Raw genomic sequence first — 18558 nt, forward strand, 5'->3', positions numbered from 1 at the left:
ATCCTTTAGTAACTGCAAGGAAATTGGTTCTAGGACCATAGCAGATACCAAAATCCATGGATGCTCAAGTCCCTTATATAGAACAGCATAAGATAGTGCATAAACTCGGTCTTCCACATCCACAAATTCCCAGCTGCTGAATGCAAATACTGTTTTTGATCAGTGGTTGGTTGAATCCGTAGATGCAAAAACCCAGGGATACGGAGGGCTGACTGTATACTTATTGAAAAAAATCCACATATAAGTGGACCCACACATTCAAACCCATTGTTGTTCAAGGGTCAACTGTAATTCAAATTGTTATGAATTACTTATGAATCCAATCGCAGCAAGAAAGCATTTGAGGATAGTGAGTGGCAAGACTAGGTAACTATATGAGTAGCTTTATTACTCAAGGAGAGTTCCTGCTAACTTACCCATACAGGGTCTTCCCACTCCTTGAGACCGATAACCTCGTGGACATACACAGCGATAGCTGCCTCTTGTATTCTCACATATCTGGTTATATCTGCACTGATGGGTCCCATCTTTACATTCATCGATATCTACAGACATGAAGGCAATAAAAAGTAATAACATCCCCTCTTGCAAAACCTAATATTTAAAGTGAATATTCTTTCTAGAATTGCCAAAGGTTGCATTTCTTACCATGTGGTTGAGACATGGAGTCAGAAAACCTGGTTTCAAGACCTAGCTCTGCCACTTCCTAACTCGCTACTGTTCCTCCTCTTGTTCCTTTCTGTGGAAAGGGTTTTATTCTCAGCTGTTTGTTTTCCTTTCTCTATACTCCCTCCTCCTTTGGCCAGCTTATTTACACTAGTGAATCTAGTAAGCTCGTTGATGTAGATTTAAAGCAACAGTAATGCACTGCTTCTTCTCTCCAGTGCCATATTTCTAGCTCTGGCTGGCCATCTCCATCTCCGTGTTTTATCAGTACTTCAAACTCAGCATGTCTCCAATGTCTTACCATTACTCCCTTACTTATGGTAACAACATTCTTTCTCCCCAGTTAACCAGGATGCAAATGTTATCATGAACTTATTCTCTCAGTTTCCAACGTTGGGAATTCTACTTCCGTCAATCAAACCCACATATCCCCATTTTCCATTTCCACTTAGCTATATTTTTGCTGTCCTTCTTAAGCAGTCTTGTCTTTCAGCTCATCTCATTTCTAATTCATCTTATACATAATTACAGAGTCAATACTCTTAAAAATATTTATAATTACACACAACTGCATATGATGCTCTGAGTTGGCTACTATTCTTAGGTGTTAAAAAATATATTTACCTTTATCCACAGAACTGAAAAGAGTCTTTGAAATCTGATAGTCCAACTCCCCTTGCCCAGTTGTGTGTTTTTAAGTAGTATACTAACCTTCCGTACACTTCAACAAGTATCGACGACTGGTCAATTTTCTTTCATTTATATTTATACACTCCCTCTACTCATATTATTTTGAAATAAATCCAAGACATATTGTAATTTTATTAATAAATATTTCAGAAATTTTTAAGAAGTCCCATTTTAAAAAAGGGGAAACTTAAACTCAAATTTCCGTGTCATCTTAGGACTATCTGTTCAAGGACAGACAGCTGCCAAGAAGGAAGGATGAATTTTAGCATGTCATCTCCCAGTCCGGCTCTTTTCTCCCGGATCGGGGCTTGTTTTTCCTTTTTCTACCACCTCCGCAACATTCCAGTCAAGGCTATATTTAAATGTGATCACCTCCGTGCCACTTCTGATAGTCACTCCTGTGACATCTGGTTACTCTTTTGAGTACTCTCATACAATTTATTTGTACCTCTTTTATGATGTTTTATTCTGCCTTGTATTATAGTTTGTTTTTTTTCTTTCGGTGAAGGAAGAAGAGTTTGCCAATCTATCCCAGTAGATTGTAAGTACACGAGAGCAGGAAAACTATTTGTTTCATTTGTGTAGAATCTTGAGGAGAAATATAATTTAATTTATTGTCTGGTCACTGATTTGTAATTTAAATATTTAGTTCTAAAATAATTATATTTTGAACTTTTATTAAAATTACTTTTTATTTTTTTAATTTATTATGGTGACATTGGTTAACGAGATCCAGTGTTTCAAGTGTACAGTTCAACAGTAAGTCATATATATGTTACGGTGTGTGTTCACACATATATATTTTGAACTTTTAATATATTCTACAAATACATTTTTTCTCAACCCTCCTATGAAATTCTAAACATATATGCTAAATTTAGTATTAGAAATGTGTGGTTATTAATTTATGTGGATATTAATCTATATGAACCAAATTATTTAACTGATAGGAGCTCAGAATGGTCATAAATCACCACGGTAGCTTCTACTTCCTGCTATAGTTGTGACCCTGGGACTTCAGAGCTCAATCATACTAAAAGTTGGGGATAAAATAACTTATGGAAAAAGAACAATTTCCTTGTTTTTTTTTTTTTTTTATTCAAAGTTTACTAAAATCATTAGTTTTAAAAAGGGAGGCCTTACTTGGCTTGTCGATGATAAATGAATCTCAGTCATTGAAACAGCCAAGCACTCACCAATGCAGCTTCCGTTTTCTGCTTTGGTCATCCCATTTGGACAAAGATCGATGCACTTATAGCCACCACGGGTGTTCTTGCAGTGCTGATCGGGTCTGCATACTTTCTGTCGACACTCGTTCACATCTTCATGAAAAGACAAAGGTAATGCAGATTGAGAAAAGAAATCATTTTCTCAATAGAAATTATACTTTGGGATTTTAAGGATATTGTAAACTATAATATGTTGACGGCATCATGTAAAGTTAAAGTGTTTAAATCCATCAAAGTACATAACACCCTTAATTTTAAAACAGAATAATAAAAATAAAAAACATCACTTCACGGGGTTAGTAGCCATACAAACCATTTCTTCCTCCTAAAAAAATAAAAATTATATATATGTATATATACCCAATTATTATATATAACTATATGTGTAGATGTGTATATATTACATAATGTTCTGTGAAAATTGGTAAATATAATAAAGGAAATGTTTCAAAAATAGTTATGTAATTAGAAAATAAAACTCCTAAAGCACAGCATTTGCTTCCATTTTATTTCTGTATAGCTTATATATAGGATACATAGTAGGTATCCTATCCATAACTCAGGCTAAGGGCATAGCAAAAGGTCTAGATCAGACATTATTAAGAAGTTACAAAGATGTTATTTTGAATTCAAAGGCCTTTCCTTACCCATGCATTTTCTGCCTTTGAGCTGATATCCAGGTTCACATCCACAGTGAAAACTTCCTATGGTGTTGAAACAGCGGTGGTGACAGGGGCTGGATTCTTGACATTCATTAATATCTACAAAATAGAACGAAAATTTCATTTTATTCGTTAGGAAACTTGAATTAATTTATCCCCAATGTTTAACATTTTAATGATCTTTGATAATTATCATGTTTAAGATCTTCTCTAAAACTAATCCAATATAATCGCTCTCATATAATCTGCTAGATAATTGACAGACGTAATTGCTGGAGAGGGAATCTCTCTTCAGTTCTCCTCAAAGGTAGACATTTGCTCGTGACTTGGAACTATGTCAACGCAACACACCTCTGGCTATTTTACCATGTGGCTTGCATTCCTGCTTCTAGGAAGTTTCAGCCCTGGAGTGTTGCTGACAGACTAGAATGTAAAGATAGGAAAAAATAAATAAAAGCTAGGGTCTTTTGTAATATATTTTGCAATTGGCCTTTCATTCCCATTTTTCCTGTCTTTATCACCTTGAGCCTGACTAGCAACTTTAGCATTTCTCTTGGTCTGTAGTCACTGACAAATGAATCTTCCCAAACGCCATCTAGGTCATAGTGTAATAAAAAAAGGGGAATGAATGTCCCAAACTCGTGTCCACTTGCCCTTTTTTTTGTACCTTCTCCCCTCTCTTCCCTTCCAGTCCCAGAGGAAGAGAGACCTCTTTTCTCATTTAAGAAAAGCCCCTCAATAGGAGCTTTTCGGTTCTGTAGCCCATTTCCTCCTTCCTCATCAAAATGAGGATTGTGCTCCATGGATCATTCTTTCCTCTTGTATATTTTTAAAGTCCTTCCTCCTGTCATCTTTCCCGCAACCTTAGAGACATGACCAAATTTTCCCATCCTAACAAAATCTCTTTCTTGGGTCTACACTCATCTCAAGCTCCTCCATGTCTCTGTTCTATTCCAAACCCTTCAAAAGAAGAATCACCACATTCAGGCTCTTCATGTCCTCACCTTCACTCCCGAACTTGAGATTGCCAATGTCTTATTTTGTATTTGTTTTCTATTTGAGAACTTTTAGTTCAATTTTTCAAAATGTGCATATGTTAATATAAGTAAGTACACAAATGTGATCATATACTTTCAAACAGATTTTCATATATATTTTCCTCTTTTGTTAATCTCCCTTATCCCTTTTTCCTCCCTTGTCCACCAAAGCCAAACTGTATTAACAATCTAGTATAAACAATAACATATCTCTTCTACATATACAAATACATCTCTACTTTGATGTATAAATCCTTTCTTTTTTCTTTGGTTGTTTTCCAGTCACATAATCTTTTCTATGTAAGTTACATATACTTTCCTACATCTTGATGTTCTCATTCAACAACACCTCATGGAAATTCCTCTAAGTCAAACGGCTGAGCTCCATTATACTCTTTGTAAGGGCTGCACAATGGTTCATGGTGTGGATGGTCTATAATTCATTCATTCCTTGAACTATTAATGGGCATTCAGTTTTGTATCCACTGTTTCTGCCTCTGTGAAAATCCTGACAGCAGCTTTATTCATAATTGATAAAACTTGGAAGCACCAAGGCATCCTTCGGTAGGTGAAAGTATAAATAAATGGCATTTCACTCGTGTAACAGAGTATTATTCAGCATTAAAAAAGAAATGGGCTATCGATCCATGAAAAGACTTATTGGAAACTTTAATGCATATTACTAAGTGAAAGAAGCCAATCTGAAAAGGCTATATACTGTATGGTTCCTACTGTATGATATTCTGGAAAAGACAAAACTGTGGAGACAGTAAAATGATCAGTGGTTTCCAGAGGTGTGGGGGGAGGAGGGATAAGCAGGTTAAGCCCAGAAGATTTTTAGGACAGAGAAACTATTCCGTATAATACTGTAATGGAGGATACATATCATTATTCATTTGTCAAAACCCACAGAATGTACCAAGAGTGAATTCTAATGTAAACTATGGACTGTGGGTGATGATGATGTGCCAGTGCAGGTTCACCCATGGTAAAAAAATACACTGGTCTGGTGCAGGACGTTGACAGTGGGGGAGGCTACGAAAGAGTTGGGGCAGGGCGTAGATGGGGAATTTCTTTATCTTTTGCTATGAACCTATACAGCAAAATTGCTCTAAAAATTAAGTCTATTAAAAAAGTCCTGCAAAAATATTTTTGTAGTCTCATGCAATGAAGTTTTATGAAATAGAGTCTATTAGATCATGCTGTAGAATCTCTTCTCTCAAATATAACCTGCAAATGCTGTTATTCACAACTCCTGTGCTGCAAATACTTAAAATAGCCATGGAATATTACATCTAAAAATCACATCAAGAAGCTTAATCTATAAAAGTATACTTTAATGATTCAAAAGGCAGGGGGTCTTAATGCTTAGTATAAGAAGATAAAGCAAGGGCCTCCATTTTTATACCTTGACAACTCAGCCCATCAGAGGTTCTTCGAAAGCCAGTTCCACAATGGACCACACAGCGGTAGGACCCAATGGTGTTGTCACAGTCCTGACCAGCATGGCAAGTGTGTCCACCCAGAGCACACTCATCAATATCTGCAACAAAGTGAGTCATTCAACCAAGGTGAAGAAAACCAACCTCAGAACCTGCTGTGAAATGGGGATAAGAAAGGCAATGAACAGCAAGAATGTTGATTTTTTTGACTGAGTCATTTCAGGTGGGTTAAATGGCTGATGAACTCATAGTAGCATGGAGTGATACCTTCACAGACCAAACCATCTATTAGACCATTTAAAACTAAGGGACTTTAAAAAATGTACTTCTTTTTTCTGGGAATCTCACTTTTTCCATATGTAAAGTAAGTCACTCCATGAAAGTTATTCCTCTCCACTCCTAAACCCCTAATCTTTCTCTCTTTCGAATTTAGAAGAGGGCACAGAGGGAAAAATCCTTTCCTCTTTTCATTATTTTTTACATTATAAAACTAGAGTCTTACCCAGTTTTAACTTTGAAGCATATCTAGCATCTGACAGAAACGTGTTTTTTGTTCATGCTCCCAAAGTATTATCAGGATTGTACAATTTACTTAAATTCTTTATAGTCTCTTTATTCCTTAGTTTCATCGCTGTAAAATGAGTGTGGTAATCATCCTGTCTCTCCTCATTGTGTTGTGGGGAGTGAATGAGTCACTTACAGGTCTCCCTGTCCCCACACTGCCCCATATGAGGGCAGTGTGTGAGCACTATTCCTTCTTTCTCACTTTTTCAACCTAATGAAGGTCTTCTCTGCTGCCAGGTGGGGGCAGAAAGAGCAGGAAAGAGGAGCAGGGGTCTACCATACTCTTCCTAGGTCAGAGGTGGTCACGACCATCGCTGAAACATGTCTGTCAGACTTAGCTTTATGAATAAGTACCCTGACAAGTTCTCCCATCTGCAGCTATGGTGAGGCCTTTAGAACAGGAGCAATAGTAGGTTCCTACGGCATTGTGGCAGATCTGGGAGCAGGGATTCCCTGTCGCACATTCGTCTTCATCTGAAAAAAGAAACGAAAAGGCCCAGTTAGCACGTACACCCCCTGCTTTCCAGGAGTTTTTGAAGTCGGTGAAAATAGTTGTTTCAAGAGGTCAATGAATTAAATCAAATATGACAGAAATGCCCCAAGTGCCACAAAATGTTAAGGCTGAATAAAAATGAATTCTTCTGTATTACCAAATTATCTTTGATAGTGAATAGATGTTTAGATTAATTCTAAAACAATGATGATGAAAACTAAGATATAAACACCATTTACTTTGACTTAAATGCTTTTTACCTACCTTAACTCTCGTTGTTGACAACCTTCCAAGGAGATAAGTATTTTTATTACTATCCTCATCTGCATGATAAAACTGAGGAGCAAAGAGGTTAAGTCAATTGCCCAAGGTCACACAGGCCCGGAATTTGAATTTGGCAATACCATTTCTAAAGACCACCTTTTACCACTACGCTACGTGGCCTACCAGTGAAAGCAAGGCCCTACGAATGGAAACTTGAGCTCCTCGAGCCATTTACTCAGCTGTTTACTTATTTGTGACTCTCTTGTGCTGGCACTTAGATGAGACAAGGTGGTTTAGTCATTAGTCTTCCACCCACAGTTCTGCCCTATCCTATGACTGGGCACTTCTAGGATTAGGTGATTTAGAGTTGAATTACTCCTGCTTCGTGTCTATGGCATTCGAGTGGCCAAACAGAGTCCGGTTTTGTCCCTGTGCTCACTCCACCTCTATACTCGATTATGACCCCTGACACACTTGACTGTGACCAAACTGAAAGAGTGTGGGCTTTGCAATGATCTTAAATTCAAGTTCAGCTCTGCTACGTGATAGCTGAGTGATCTTAGGCAGTCTACTTAACTTCTTTACATCTCAGTTTCCTCACCTGTAAAAAGGGACATTTACAGGACATTGTGATGATTAAATTTCTAGCCAAATGGCAACAGATGTCCATTAAATGGTATCCATTATTAACGCTTTAATATGTAAAAAATGCATTATTTATTCCTATACTTACCAGCACAAAAGGGTCCAAATGAGTCCAAGGCAAACCCGGAGGGACACTGATTACTGCGATCTCCTACCATAGACAGAAAAGCAAAATTCACTGGCTGGTTGGAATGTCAGCCCCTGTTTCTTTCCAGTACAATCTTCCTCGGGAAGATATGCCAGAGATGGAACACGCGGCACAACAAATACAAGAGGGGGAAACAAGCAGGAATGAAAACCTCTTCCTGTTTCCCAGCCAGGAACTAAATGAATCATAGTCCACAGATCGTTGGCAAGCGGCCATTGGAAAGAGATTTTCGGTTTAAGTTGTTTACATTAATCAAAAGAAAATTAAATAAACTTATTCTGTGATAATGAAAAAGGACCCGAGCTCAATGGGTATGCCAGCCATAACCACAGGCAGAATCCTATTCTTCCAGCCATTACTTACTGTTTGTTTCTAGAAGTAGAAACGCTATTTTCAAGGCACTTAAAATAACTCATGCCAGTGAAAAACAGAAATGCTAAGAAAGAGAGCCTCTCCTTTTGTAGATCTCATTCGTTTGCAATATAAAGCAGCTGGGTCAATGTCTCCCTATGTGTGACCAAGTGTTCTCCTTTCCTACGCAGTGACAGTAAGGGGAAATAGGCACATTGTGATAGAATAGATTTAAGTTAAAATATATATATATATATTAACAAGAATAAACAGGTTAGTTAGGGAATCTCTTTCCTTAGAAAGTAACTCAGTCTTGACTCTAAGCAGTTTAGCAAATTATTTTTCAAATATTAGTGACCTGCAAAAACTTAAATGAAACCAATCTTTCGAGTTACCAAAGTAAAGTGCATACACGACACGCACACACAACTTAAAAGATGGTCGTTAGTGAAGCTTTATTTAATTCGTATCATATATTCAGTTCATATTAAATCTCTTAGAAATTATCTTAGATTTTTCTTTCAATTCTAAATGCATGAAACTGTGTTTATTTTTACTATTGTTTTAGGTGCTCTTCATAGAGGGTATCTGGGCATTAGTTAATTTTAAAGATTCATTCCTACTCTGGAGAGTCTCTGATTATAATATTGCTTGGTCTCTACTGAGGACATGAAACTATTCAAAACTGTTTTGTATATTTAGAGGGAGAAAGAAACACAACTCCAATGAAAATATTTTTTTGACTGGAAAACTAGAGTCCTACTTGCTATTTCTAAGTAACCGAACGTCTTAAAACCTTGAAGAGAAAGCAGGGGTTCATGATCCATTTCTACCCTGCCTATAGAAATTGTACCTGCGAGGGAATGGGAATAGGATGGATGGAATAGGATCACCTCAAGCAGACTGCTAAACGATCACTGAACGTGTCACATGGTACTGTGAGTTCCATGTGCTTTACTTCATTTAAGCCTCACAACAACCTCACTCTCATCGTAACCAATTTTCAGACGAGGATTTAGAGGCTGAGGTCATGTAAGTTGCCTGAAGTCAAAGACCTAATGTAAGCCGGAACAAGAATTTAGATACAAATCGGTGGCTTTTACCCACTGAACTCAAGAATACAACACAGGTGGTGATTATAATTCGTGCTTCCTTTATATTTATTCACTTATTCATACATGCTGCAATCTAACCAGCATGTTGTGTAGGGCACTGTGCTGGGGATACGATTGTGGAAAAACTGTGTCATATAAACACAGTAAGTTATTATCTGATAGTAGCCTTAGATTTTTGGTTCTAAATGGGGGTGATATCTTCCATTAGGTAGTATTTGGTAAGATTTTGGGGAGATACTTTGGTTGTCATAATGATAGGGAGGCCTATTAAAATTTAGTGAGAAGGGCAGACTCCAGGGCAGATTTTAAAACCCTGCAATGTGTAAGATAATGATGCAAGATGAAGATTTGTCCCTTGCTCTGAAAGATTTTCATGGGAAGCGAGAGAGCTGTTTATAATTATCTAAGGCTAAAACGCATCTTCCACATATGAAATATTTTTTGTATGATTAAGATATACAATAAATTTTCTAAGAAAGCTACTGTCATGTAAATTGATGGTTGACTACACATTTTTTTATTCAGAACATTACCAAGTATTACTTGATATTTAAAAAAAAAAACATACCGAGGCTCCATATATAAGTTCAGCCATATCTCACCTTATACTATAGTAATGTCTAAAGATTTTCATATTGAAATACATCATATTCTGTTATAAACTCTTTTTATTCTTTATATTAAAGTCTGTTATTTTGAAATGTATTAGTTATTTTCATTTTGACATAGTAGGGAGTAATACAAAATATTTGTTTGTGTTATAGTAACATGATAATTGTAAAAACTTTGAAAAGTAACCTTGTCACTTGGAACAAACTACTACCAACATTTTGATGTTTTCCCTTTAATCACTTTTGTAAGTATACACTTCAAAATTTAAGTTAGGATCTTTCACAGACTAACAGCCATAAAATCTCTTGAAGAGCTTATTAAAAATACAGACCCGTTGGTCCTATTACCCAGTTGAAATTGCCAAGGAAGAAGACTGGGAATCTGTATTTTTAACTAGTATAAAGGTTTCCTTATAGTCACTGTGGCGTGGACAACTCAGGTTGGGATTGTATTGTGCATGTACTACTTTTCAATTACTATTATGTCATGTACATTCTCCTCTGTCGGTTGTTTATAGTTATATTGTCAAAACCTAGAATACACAGTAGGAACTCAACAAATGTTCTCAAATGAATAAATGAGCTAAATATTCCTTTAAATTATTTTAATGACCATTTAAGAGTTTCTCATATAGCTGTGCCATCATTTACATATTTACCTTTACTTCCAGGACATGAATTATTGACCATTTCTGTGATTTGAATGGGCAGACTTTTAGAATGAGATAACTAAAAAGATATGACTATTTGAAAAGCTACTGATACATACTGCTTTCCAGAAATGTTAAACAAATTTACAACCCCTGCTGGCAGTGTATGAGGGCATTCGTTTCCCCATCCCTCTTCAATCCTGAGTGATTCATATTTTTTAATCTCTGAATGATAACTGAAAAATGGTACCTCATTGTTTCGATGTGCTTTCTTTGCTTATTGATGACGTTAAACAATTTTTCACTTTCATTTTGTCATTATTGCTTCTTTCTTTGTACATTTCCTGTTCACAGCCTTTATGTTTTTTTTCTATTAGGGTGTTTGACTTTTTCTTATTGATTTTTAAGAGCCTTATGAATATTAAGGTTAACAATAGTTGTCCATAATATGCACTGCAAATATTTTTTCTTAGTATATATTTTACTTTCTCGATTTTGTTTTTTTCTCCCATGAAAAAGTCTTTAAAAATTTATTTGTGGTTTTATCTATTTACCTTTTCCTTTGTTGTTTCTGATATTTTTATTGTTTAATTCATAAAATTAAACATATTTTATAATTATATGTAAAAAATAAATCCATTTTATTTTAAAGATATATATTTTTTAAAAATCATATTGATTTATAGTGTGAATTCTCTCGATCAGTAGTTTCCAAATACCACTGTGCAGATCAGATATATGACAATAATTTAGGGGCCGTTAAAAGTACAAACTCCCAGATCTTACCTTAGTCTAGCTAAACCAAAATCTGAACTTTCACCAAACTCTCTAGGTGATTCTAACTGCACTGTAATCATAACTCTAGTTTAGATTCAACAGCAGAGAAAGAACTTTCTGGTTAAGCAACCAAGAATGCAAGCTTGCCCCCTGGTGGTCATGTGAAAAGAAACTGCAGGTATACAACTGAAAATCTCGGGAAAAATGTCAATAACAAATGGACACATGTATTGGATGTAATTTATACAAGCATAGTGTATAAGAACAGTAAGGGGTTTTAAATGTCCTATAGTGTGCTTTCTTCTATTGTGGGACCCAAATCTACAACACTGACCTTACAGGTAACATAAGACCTTCAAGCCATTTCAAGCTTAGAGGATTCACACAACTGGGTAAAAACTGTACATAACTTTTCAAAATTACCTTAATTCCTCTTGTCCCATATGGTATAAATTTATTTTTAACCAAAGTCTTGGGCCAAGTTATCTTTCATTTTATTTTTTTAAATTATATGGAGCACTAGAAAAAGTAGAAACAGGTTAGATGTGAAAAGCAGGCATTATTGGGGAAGAGAAAACATAAAATCCTTATTCCAGAGGCTCTTTTCTTTTTCGTCTGAGTGACCTGGTCATGGTGACAAAAGTAAAACGAGGTGCTGGTGGTGACATGTGGGTGGAGATGTGGGGTTATGGGCTCCACTGGCTATGAGGGTTCGGGAACCTGTGATTATCTTAAAAAATATGAATGCTTACTCCTAGATTATAATGATCTCAAATGTGATGAAGCAGTTCTGACTGAAGAAGAAAACAGTCCTACCCACAATGGAGGGAACTAGGAGTAAGTGGTAAGAATAAGATTTTAGTGTATGATAGAACAGAACGATGCTGTTTAAAATCTACTTGGATCTATTTTAGGAAAGCCAGTACAGAGCAAAACATATACACGTACAAGGCCAATGAGTCATTTTAAGTGTACTCAGAAACTCGAAAGTTCAAAGTTAAAGTCATTCAAACAGTGTCTACTATGTAACTACATGTGAGTATTTCCTACCATCAAAACCCCATGGAATGCTAACTGTCATGATGATCCATATGGCGGGAAAGGAAACCTCAAGATACACACATGTCAAAGACCCACAGAGCATAGGAAGCCTGCTGAGATCAAGGGTTGTAGAACTCTGCTTGGAAAGTAAAAAGTGGTTCAAAATTATAACCGCTGGGAACGAAAAATGACAGTTAGAATCCTGATTACTGCTGCATTGCTTTTAAACGATGGGAAACTTTTTTTTGGACTAGTTTAGGTTAAGATACACCTTGACGTTCCATTTCAGGAATTTAAAAACTTCTTTGACAAAATATAAAATTCAGAACAAGAATAAGTGGTCTTCATTACCTCCAAAAAAATCATTCTGACAGAGTATATACTTTTAAACCTCTCTGAGCATTTGTAATAGAATAACAACTCCACTATGCTATATATGAAGAAGCGCCTTAGTAAAACAAATGTATCAGAACCCCTACTGCACTGGCTTAACCACAGGGCTTAACTACCACAAAACAGACAACATACACGAATAACCTAATGTCATCGTGTTTGTTCTATGCCTTAATATCCTTATTTTGAATGGCACCAATGCAATTCTTTTACTCTTTTGGCTATATCTGGACTTTCCTTCAACCAAATTACCTTTCGAAATTGAAGCGTGAATTTTAAAACCCAATGTCTCTTCTAACTGGTTGTAGTCGGATTCCACAGAGGATGCGTGAAGCGTTTCTACCAAGAAAGGCATTCTTCCCCGTGCCTGGTCATAGAATACTGTGTGGTTCCATGTGTATGGGACGCCGATGCCATCGATGGTGAACAGCCGGGTTGAGTAGGCATACAGCTGCCCAGGGCCTGTTTGAACGTAGTCTTCCGTGTAATCCTAAGGAGGACAATATGGATTTGAGGATTGGCATGGCTCATCCTGGTTTTAATTTTGGGGCGGGGGGGGAGGGGGGAATTATGAGATGCAGAATGAGAAAAAAGCCTTGGGTGCTAAAATATATATAGTTCTAGATAAAATTGTAATTGTACAGTAGTGTTCAGGAAATAAAGTTTGAACCTTTTAATTACTACATTAATTTCATAATTTTACTGTCATAAATTACAGTTTAATAAAGGACTCAAAGTTGTAGGTCAGGAGTAAAGAGAAGATGTGAAAGGGTGATTGATATTACTCTTTAATTTCAGAAACTTTGGGTGATACACAAAAACCTTTATGCAAGAATTAGTATTTTCTTTGTAGAAAATTAAACAAATTAAACAAATAACTTAAATGAACATAGCAGTGATTGGTCCTGATAAACAGGTCCTAATAAAAGCACTAAGAGTTTGCAAAGACTTGCCCCTGAGGATTTTTTTAAAATTAAACTTACTGGGGTAACATTGGTTAATAACATTATATAACTTTCAGATGTACAAAATTATAATTTGACATCTGTGTACTCTATTGTCTGCTTCCCATCCAAAATCTAGTCTCCTTCCTTTCCTGGTATTTGATCCCCATTATCCATTTCACCCTGTCCCCAACCCCTTTCCCCACTGGTAACCACCGTTCTGTTGTCTGTATCTATGAGGGTTTTTTTTTTTATATTAGTTTATTTGTTACTTTTCATTTTATATTCCACAAGTAAGTGAAATCATATGGTTTTTGTCCTTCTGCATCGGACTTATTTCACTTAGCATAATACGCTCAAGATCAATCCATATCATTGCAAATGGCAATCATTCATCTTTTTTATCCATTCATCCATCGATGGACATTTAGGTTGTTTCCACGTCTTGGCTATTGTAAACAAAGACCAGATAGCCATTTGCAACCTCAATGATTTATACATTTACTCCCTAAAGTAAACAAGGCAAACTACACAAGTTCTCTGTGCTCTCTCTATGATTCTCTGACTCCTACTCTTACCATTATTCCAATAAACAGCAAAGGCAAGTTATCCTGACATTTTACCTTTACGGTGACTTCAGCAGGTGACTGGAGCTGTAGGACATAGCCACTCACAACAATATCTAACAGTAAAGCGCCATCGGAATCCAAGCCCCGAGCAATGTGAGTCATCCGTAAGATTTCTCCTGGGAATTACAACACATTCATTTTAATAGCAGAAACTATATGGTTTGTGTAAGCATAGGGTAGATTTACCTTACATTCCAGTTCAGCTGTGCTATTTTGATTAAATAAAAAAGCTTTGTTTAAAGCTTGAATAGATATAGACAATGAGAAAATTAAATCAGCATTTAGTCCCCAAATTAAGGTTAGGCTTTTGATTTTTGTTCTAAAATCTCTTTTTATGTAGTAAAAAGGTAGCATATGATTATGTGAAGGATTCCACACTTTAAAATCACAAGCAATAGCAGGGCAGTTCCACAAAAATGGATTGCCTCTGAGAAAGGACAGACAGCTTCACCAGGCAGATTGGAAATAACCACGAGTCTGGTCACACGGTTTTGTTCTTTCCAATGTTTCAAGATGTAGCAAAGGGGCATCTTAGTAAGTGGATGGTGGTGAAGAAACCCTGGGTTGTTTAAAGCTGTGCCCTCCGTCGGTGCTTCTTCCTTAAAGATCACCACCACTGAGGCTGACCACCTTGGAGGAGGCTTGAAATGAAGGTCTATAAAAACCTGTATGTACTTGCAAAGAGCCATGAATAGCTAATACATATTCATCAAGACGAAGGATAAAGCAAAAAGCCTTTGCATCTGCTTGTTTTATTTCCATCTTTTCGATAAAGAATCTCTATAAGGTATTCTAACTGAATCTCAGGTTCATAGACAAAAGCCTTTAATTAAGAGCAATGACTCATTTTCCTACTCTGGCCTTTAAAACCCTTTCTAAGGATTTAAGAAGAAAATACAGAGAAAATATAAGAAAAGTTTGGAGGTATAAAATCGCTATGCTGTTTGAAAACACATGGCCCCTTAGAGACCCATGTTAGCAAAAATTTACAGGAAACTATGAAATTGCTTTTTTAGTATTTATGATAAGATTACATCAAAATCTTTGAAATTATTCTCTGTGGGAACATACAATGTATTTTTCTTAACTACTAACTTTTAAAGCTATCATATTTTTTATAGTAACAGAATATTAAGTTCAGCTGGCACTAACCAGTTGCAAATTCCACTTGGGTTTCTCTCTTGAAGACTGCATTGGTGAGGGTAAAGCCATTGACTGCTTCTCCTATTTCCTTTGCTGTTGTCCAATAAATGGGATTTAAAATGGAAACTATCTTTCTCATTGCTGAGCCTAAAGGACAAATAAGGTGACAAATCACAATATTTATAGTTCATTGTTATTATTGTCTTTGAAGCATGTTATGCATAAGGATGAATCCCAAATAAGCTTGAAAAATAACAAAATACATGCTAGTATCACATATGTCTTTAAGGACTATTATATGGATCCTTCAGTAGTAGCATCCTCTAGAAATTTTAAGTGAGATAATAAGATGAAGAACAATATGTATCGGTTTTTAAAAATAGGCTTATTAACAACTTTTACAGGCAAAGCGACTTACCAAGACTGCGAGGTACATTGGTAATTTTGGCATGTATTATCTTAGTATCAGAGGTAGGACTATCTGTTACTGTGGCGTTAAGGAAAGCAATTCCAAATTCAACATCATTAATATTTCCAATAACACTTCCTCTGGCTCGCTGGGGCCCACCTATTGGGGAAAGGAAAAACATTTCTGGATAAGGAAATAATTTCATCAACATTACATGTTAGAAAAGAAAGCCAGTATTCAAAGATGCTACAAGTCTTCTCTCAAACTTTTAAAAAGATCGTATGACATCTGAATTTAAGAGTGTAATAAATAAGCTTTCAAAACATTCTACTCTCATGTAACACTCATCATCCCACATAAATCTATGATCCTTCCAATCTATGCACATCATAACATTATTTCACAATCCAAAGAATACAATCAGTACCCAGTCCCAAAGCCAAAATAAAGTGTGTGTTTGTTGATGGTGATGAAATGATGATAATAATGAGAGCTTATTGAGCACGTCATGCACTATGGTAAGCTCTTAAGGTGTGTTAACTCTTAATACTATCAAAATCCTGTAAGGTAGTTTTAAATAGGCACAGTTTGCAGAGTAAGTAAAGTTCAGAGAAATCAAGTGACTTTCCCATCACTATATTGCTGGGATGAGGATCTGAACACAGCTGTGGTTGGCATCAAAAGCCACGCTCTTTTATCTATTGCCTCCTTCATGGGAGCAGAGAGGGAAAGGCGGGCTCACCAACAAAACAGCTCTTAAGCCTTCTGATAGGTTACTGTCAACATAAAAGTGGCACATGTAAGGGGTATTGTGAACATGGGCTCCAGACCAAGGGCTTATCAAGTTCTTCACATTATATACTGGAAAATGCTTAACTTGAGAAAAATTTGAGAAGGATACTGTATTTTTAATAGTGCAGCAAAATTCATACCAACACAATCAGGTTGAAAAATGATAAAAATTTTAAAAAAGTATCTCTATAATAATTTTATGTGTTCTTTCCATTGTTCAACAAAATTACAGCTTACTAACACAGAAGAGGTGGTCAAAGACTGTTTCTTAAATGAACTGCATGCTTTGTTAGGAGAGAAACATATTGGAAAACAGCTTATACTGAAATTCATATATATTCATTATTCGATGCCTTTTAATTGAATATATTTTAAAACAATCACTAGGTGTTTCAGATAATGTTATCATGTATTACATAAGGGGGAAAATATGACTGTATTCAATCTCAGAAAAATCAGTAAGTACAGTATTTCATCATTTTAATTTGCATCACTTTGATTATTAGTGTTGTTGTTTCTCTTGCCTCACAAAGGAATTTGAGTCCTAGTGTTCTACATATATCTCCCAGTACTGGCTACCTAGTTGGAATCCTCGAAACTTTCTGCTAAACTCTATAATCCAAATTGTCTATTTAGGCTTTCTTCTGTCACTGGGTCCCTTGTACCACCAGAGGTTGAATGATAAAATGCCTTAACTGAAACTAGAATTGTCACCATGCCTACATGTTAGAGCTTCAAAATCCTTGGTAATCAGTTGACATGTTGAGAAGAATTGCTGAGCAGTTGACTGATAGACACTTACCCTTCTAGCTTGTCTAGATCCCATAATTTTTAAAAATTTTCTGTTATGTTCTTTATTTTTGTTTTATTTTACTTTTTTCTATTAAATTTGTTGGAGAGACATTGGTTAATAAAATTATATAGGTTTCAAGTATACAATTCAATAATACATTATATGTATACTGCATTGTGCGTTCATCCCTCAAAGTTAAATTTTCTTCTGTCACCATAGATTTGACCCCCTTTACCCTAACCTACCTTCACCCTCCCTCTACTTCTGTCTGGTAACCACTAAACTGTTGTCCATGTCCGTGAATCTCTGTTTTTTTGTCCTGTTCATTTGCTTTCAGTTTTAGATCTCACATATAAGTGAAATCATATGGTTCTCAACTTTTTCTGTATGACTTATTTCGTTCAGCATGATAATCTCAAGATCCACCTACGTTGTCACAAATGGCAGTATTTCATCTTTTCTCATGGCTGAGTTATATTCCATTGTATATAGGTACCACATCATCTTTATCGTATCATCTACTGAAGGGCACTTCCGTTGTTCCCATGTCTTAGCTGTCATGAATAATGCATAAATCTTTTCATGTGATTCCTTTCTTTTTTGGGCCTTCTTGGTTTCCAGGGACACTTTATTTGTAAAGCAACCTTAAAGCTTTGGAAAGTCAGTGGTTTCTCAACACTTCAATAATGTGAGACTGTTATTTTCGGTCTTCTTATAGCCCTTAGAAAGTCTGTCTTCTGAAACAAGTACCCTTAGTTTTATTCCCCATTTCTTACGACTCCAGAAAACCCTTTCCATGAGTTTTAGAATTCCGACTTTGTTCCTTCTGAATTTTTACATTACTTACAATATCTGGCCATGCAGCATGACTGGAGTTATGGTAGTTGAACTCTCCCCTAATCTTTTTCCTGGAACAGAAATGGCCTCTATTTTATGTTCCACACTATCGTCCTCCATATTTCCATCTGCGAAATAACAGCCTCCAATTGTGTATTTCTGGTAGACATTCCGTTTCGGCCCCACACTCATTTTTCAGCCTGGAGTCTCAGCCTGGCTCTCCCTGCTCTTCC

At 36.1% G+C, this 18558-nt stretch overlaps 1 protein-coding gene across 3 annotated transcripts in view; it reads right to left on the reverse strand.

The window, feature by feature from the left end:
- HMCN1 (hemicentin 1) overlaps positions 1 to 18558 on the reverse strand; it is a 460798-nt gene that overhangs the window by 15581 nt on the left and 426659 nt on the right. For all 3 annotated transcript variants that reach the window (XM_039881236.1, XM_039881237.1, XM_039881235.1), the window contains exons 94-103: positions 15913 to 16062; positions 15504 to 15641; positions 14346 to 14467; positions 13031 to 13268; positions 7781 to 7843; positions 6645 to 6764; positions 5693 to 5827; positions 3233 to 3346; positions 2553 to 2678; positions 417 to 545 (exon numbers count right to left, since the gene is read on the reverse strand). In XM_039881236.1, coding sequence (XP_039737170.1) covers positions 417 to 545; positions 2553 to 2678; positions 3233 to 3346; positions 5693 to 5827; positions 6645 to 6764; positions 7781 to 7843; positions 13031 to 13268; positions 14346 to 14467; positions 15504 to 15641; positions 15913 to 16062 — 1335 coding nt within the window. The remainder of the gene's footprint in view (positions 1 to 416; positions 546 to 2552; positions 2679 to 3232; positions 3347 to 5692; positions 5828 to 6644; positions 6765 to 7780; positions 7844 to 13030; positions 13269 to 14345; positions 14468 to 15503; positions 15642 to 15912; positions 16063 to 18558) is intronic.

This window comes from Pteropus medius, unplaced genomic scaffold, assembly GCF_902729225.1.
Source record: "Pteropus medius unplaced genomic scaffold, Ma_sr-lr_union100, whole genome shotgun sequence".
In the NCBI taxonomy this organism is placed as follows: domain Eukaryota; kingdom Metazoa; phylum Chordata; class Mammalia; order Chiroptera; family Pteropodidae; genus Pteropus; species Pteropus medius.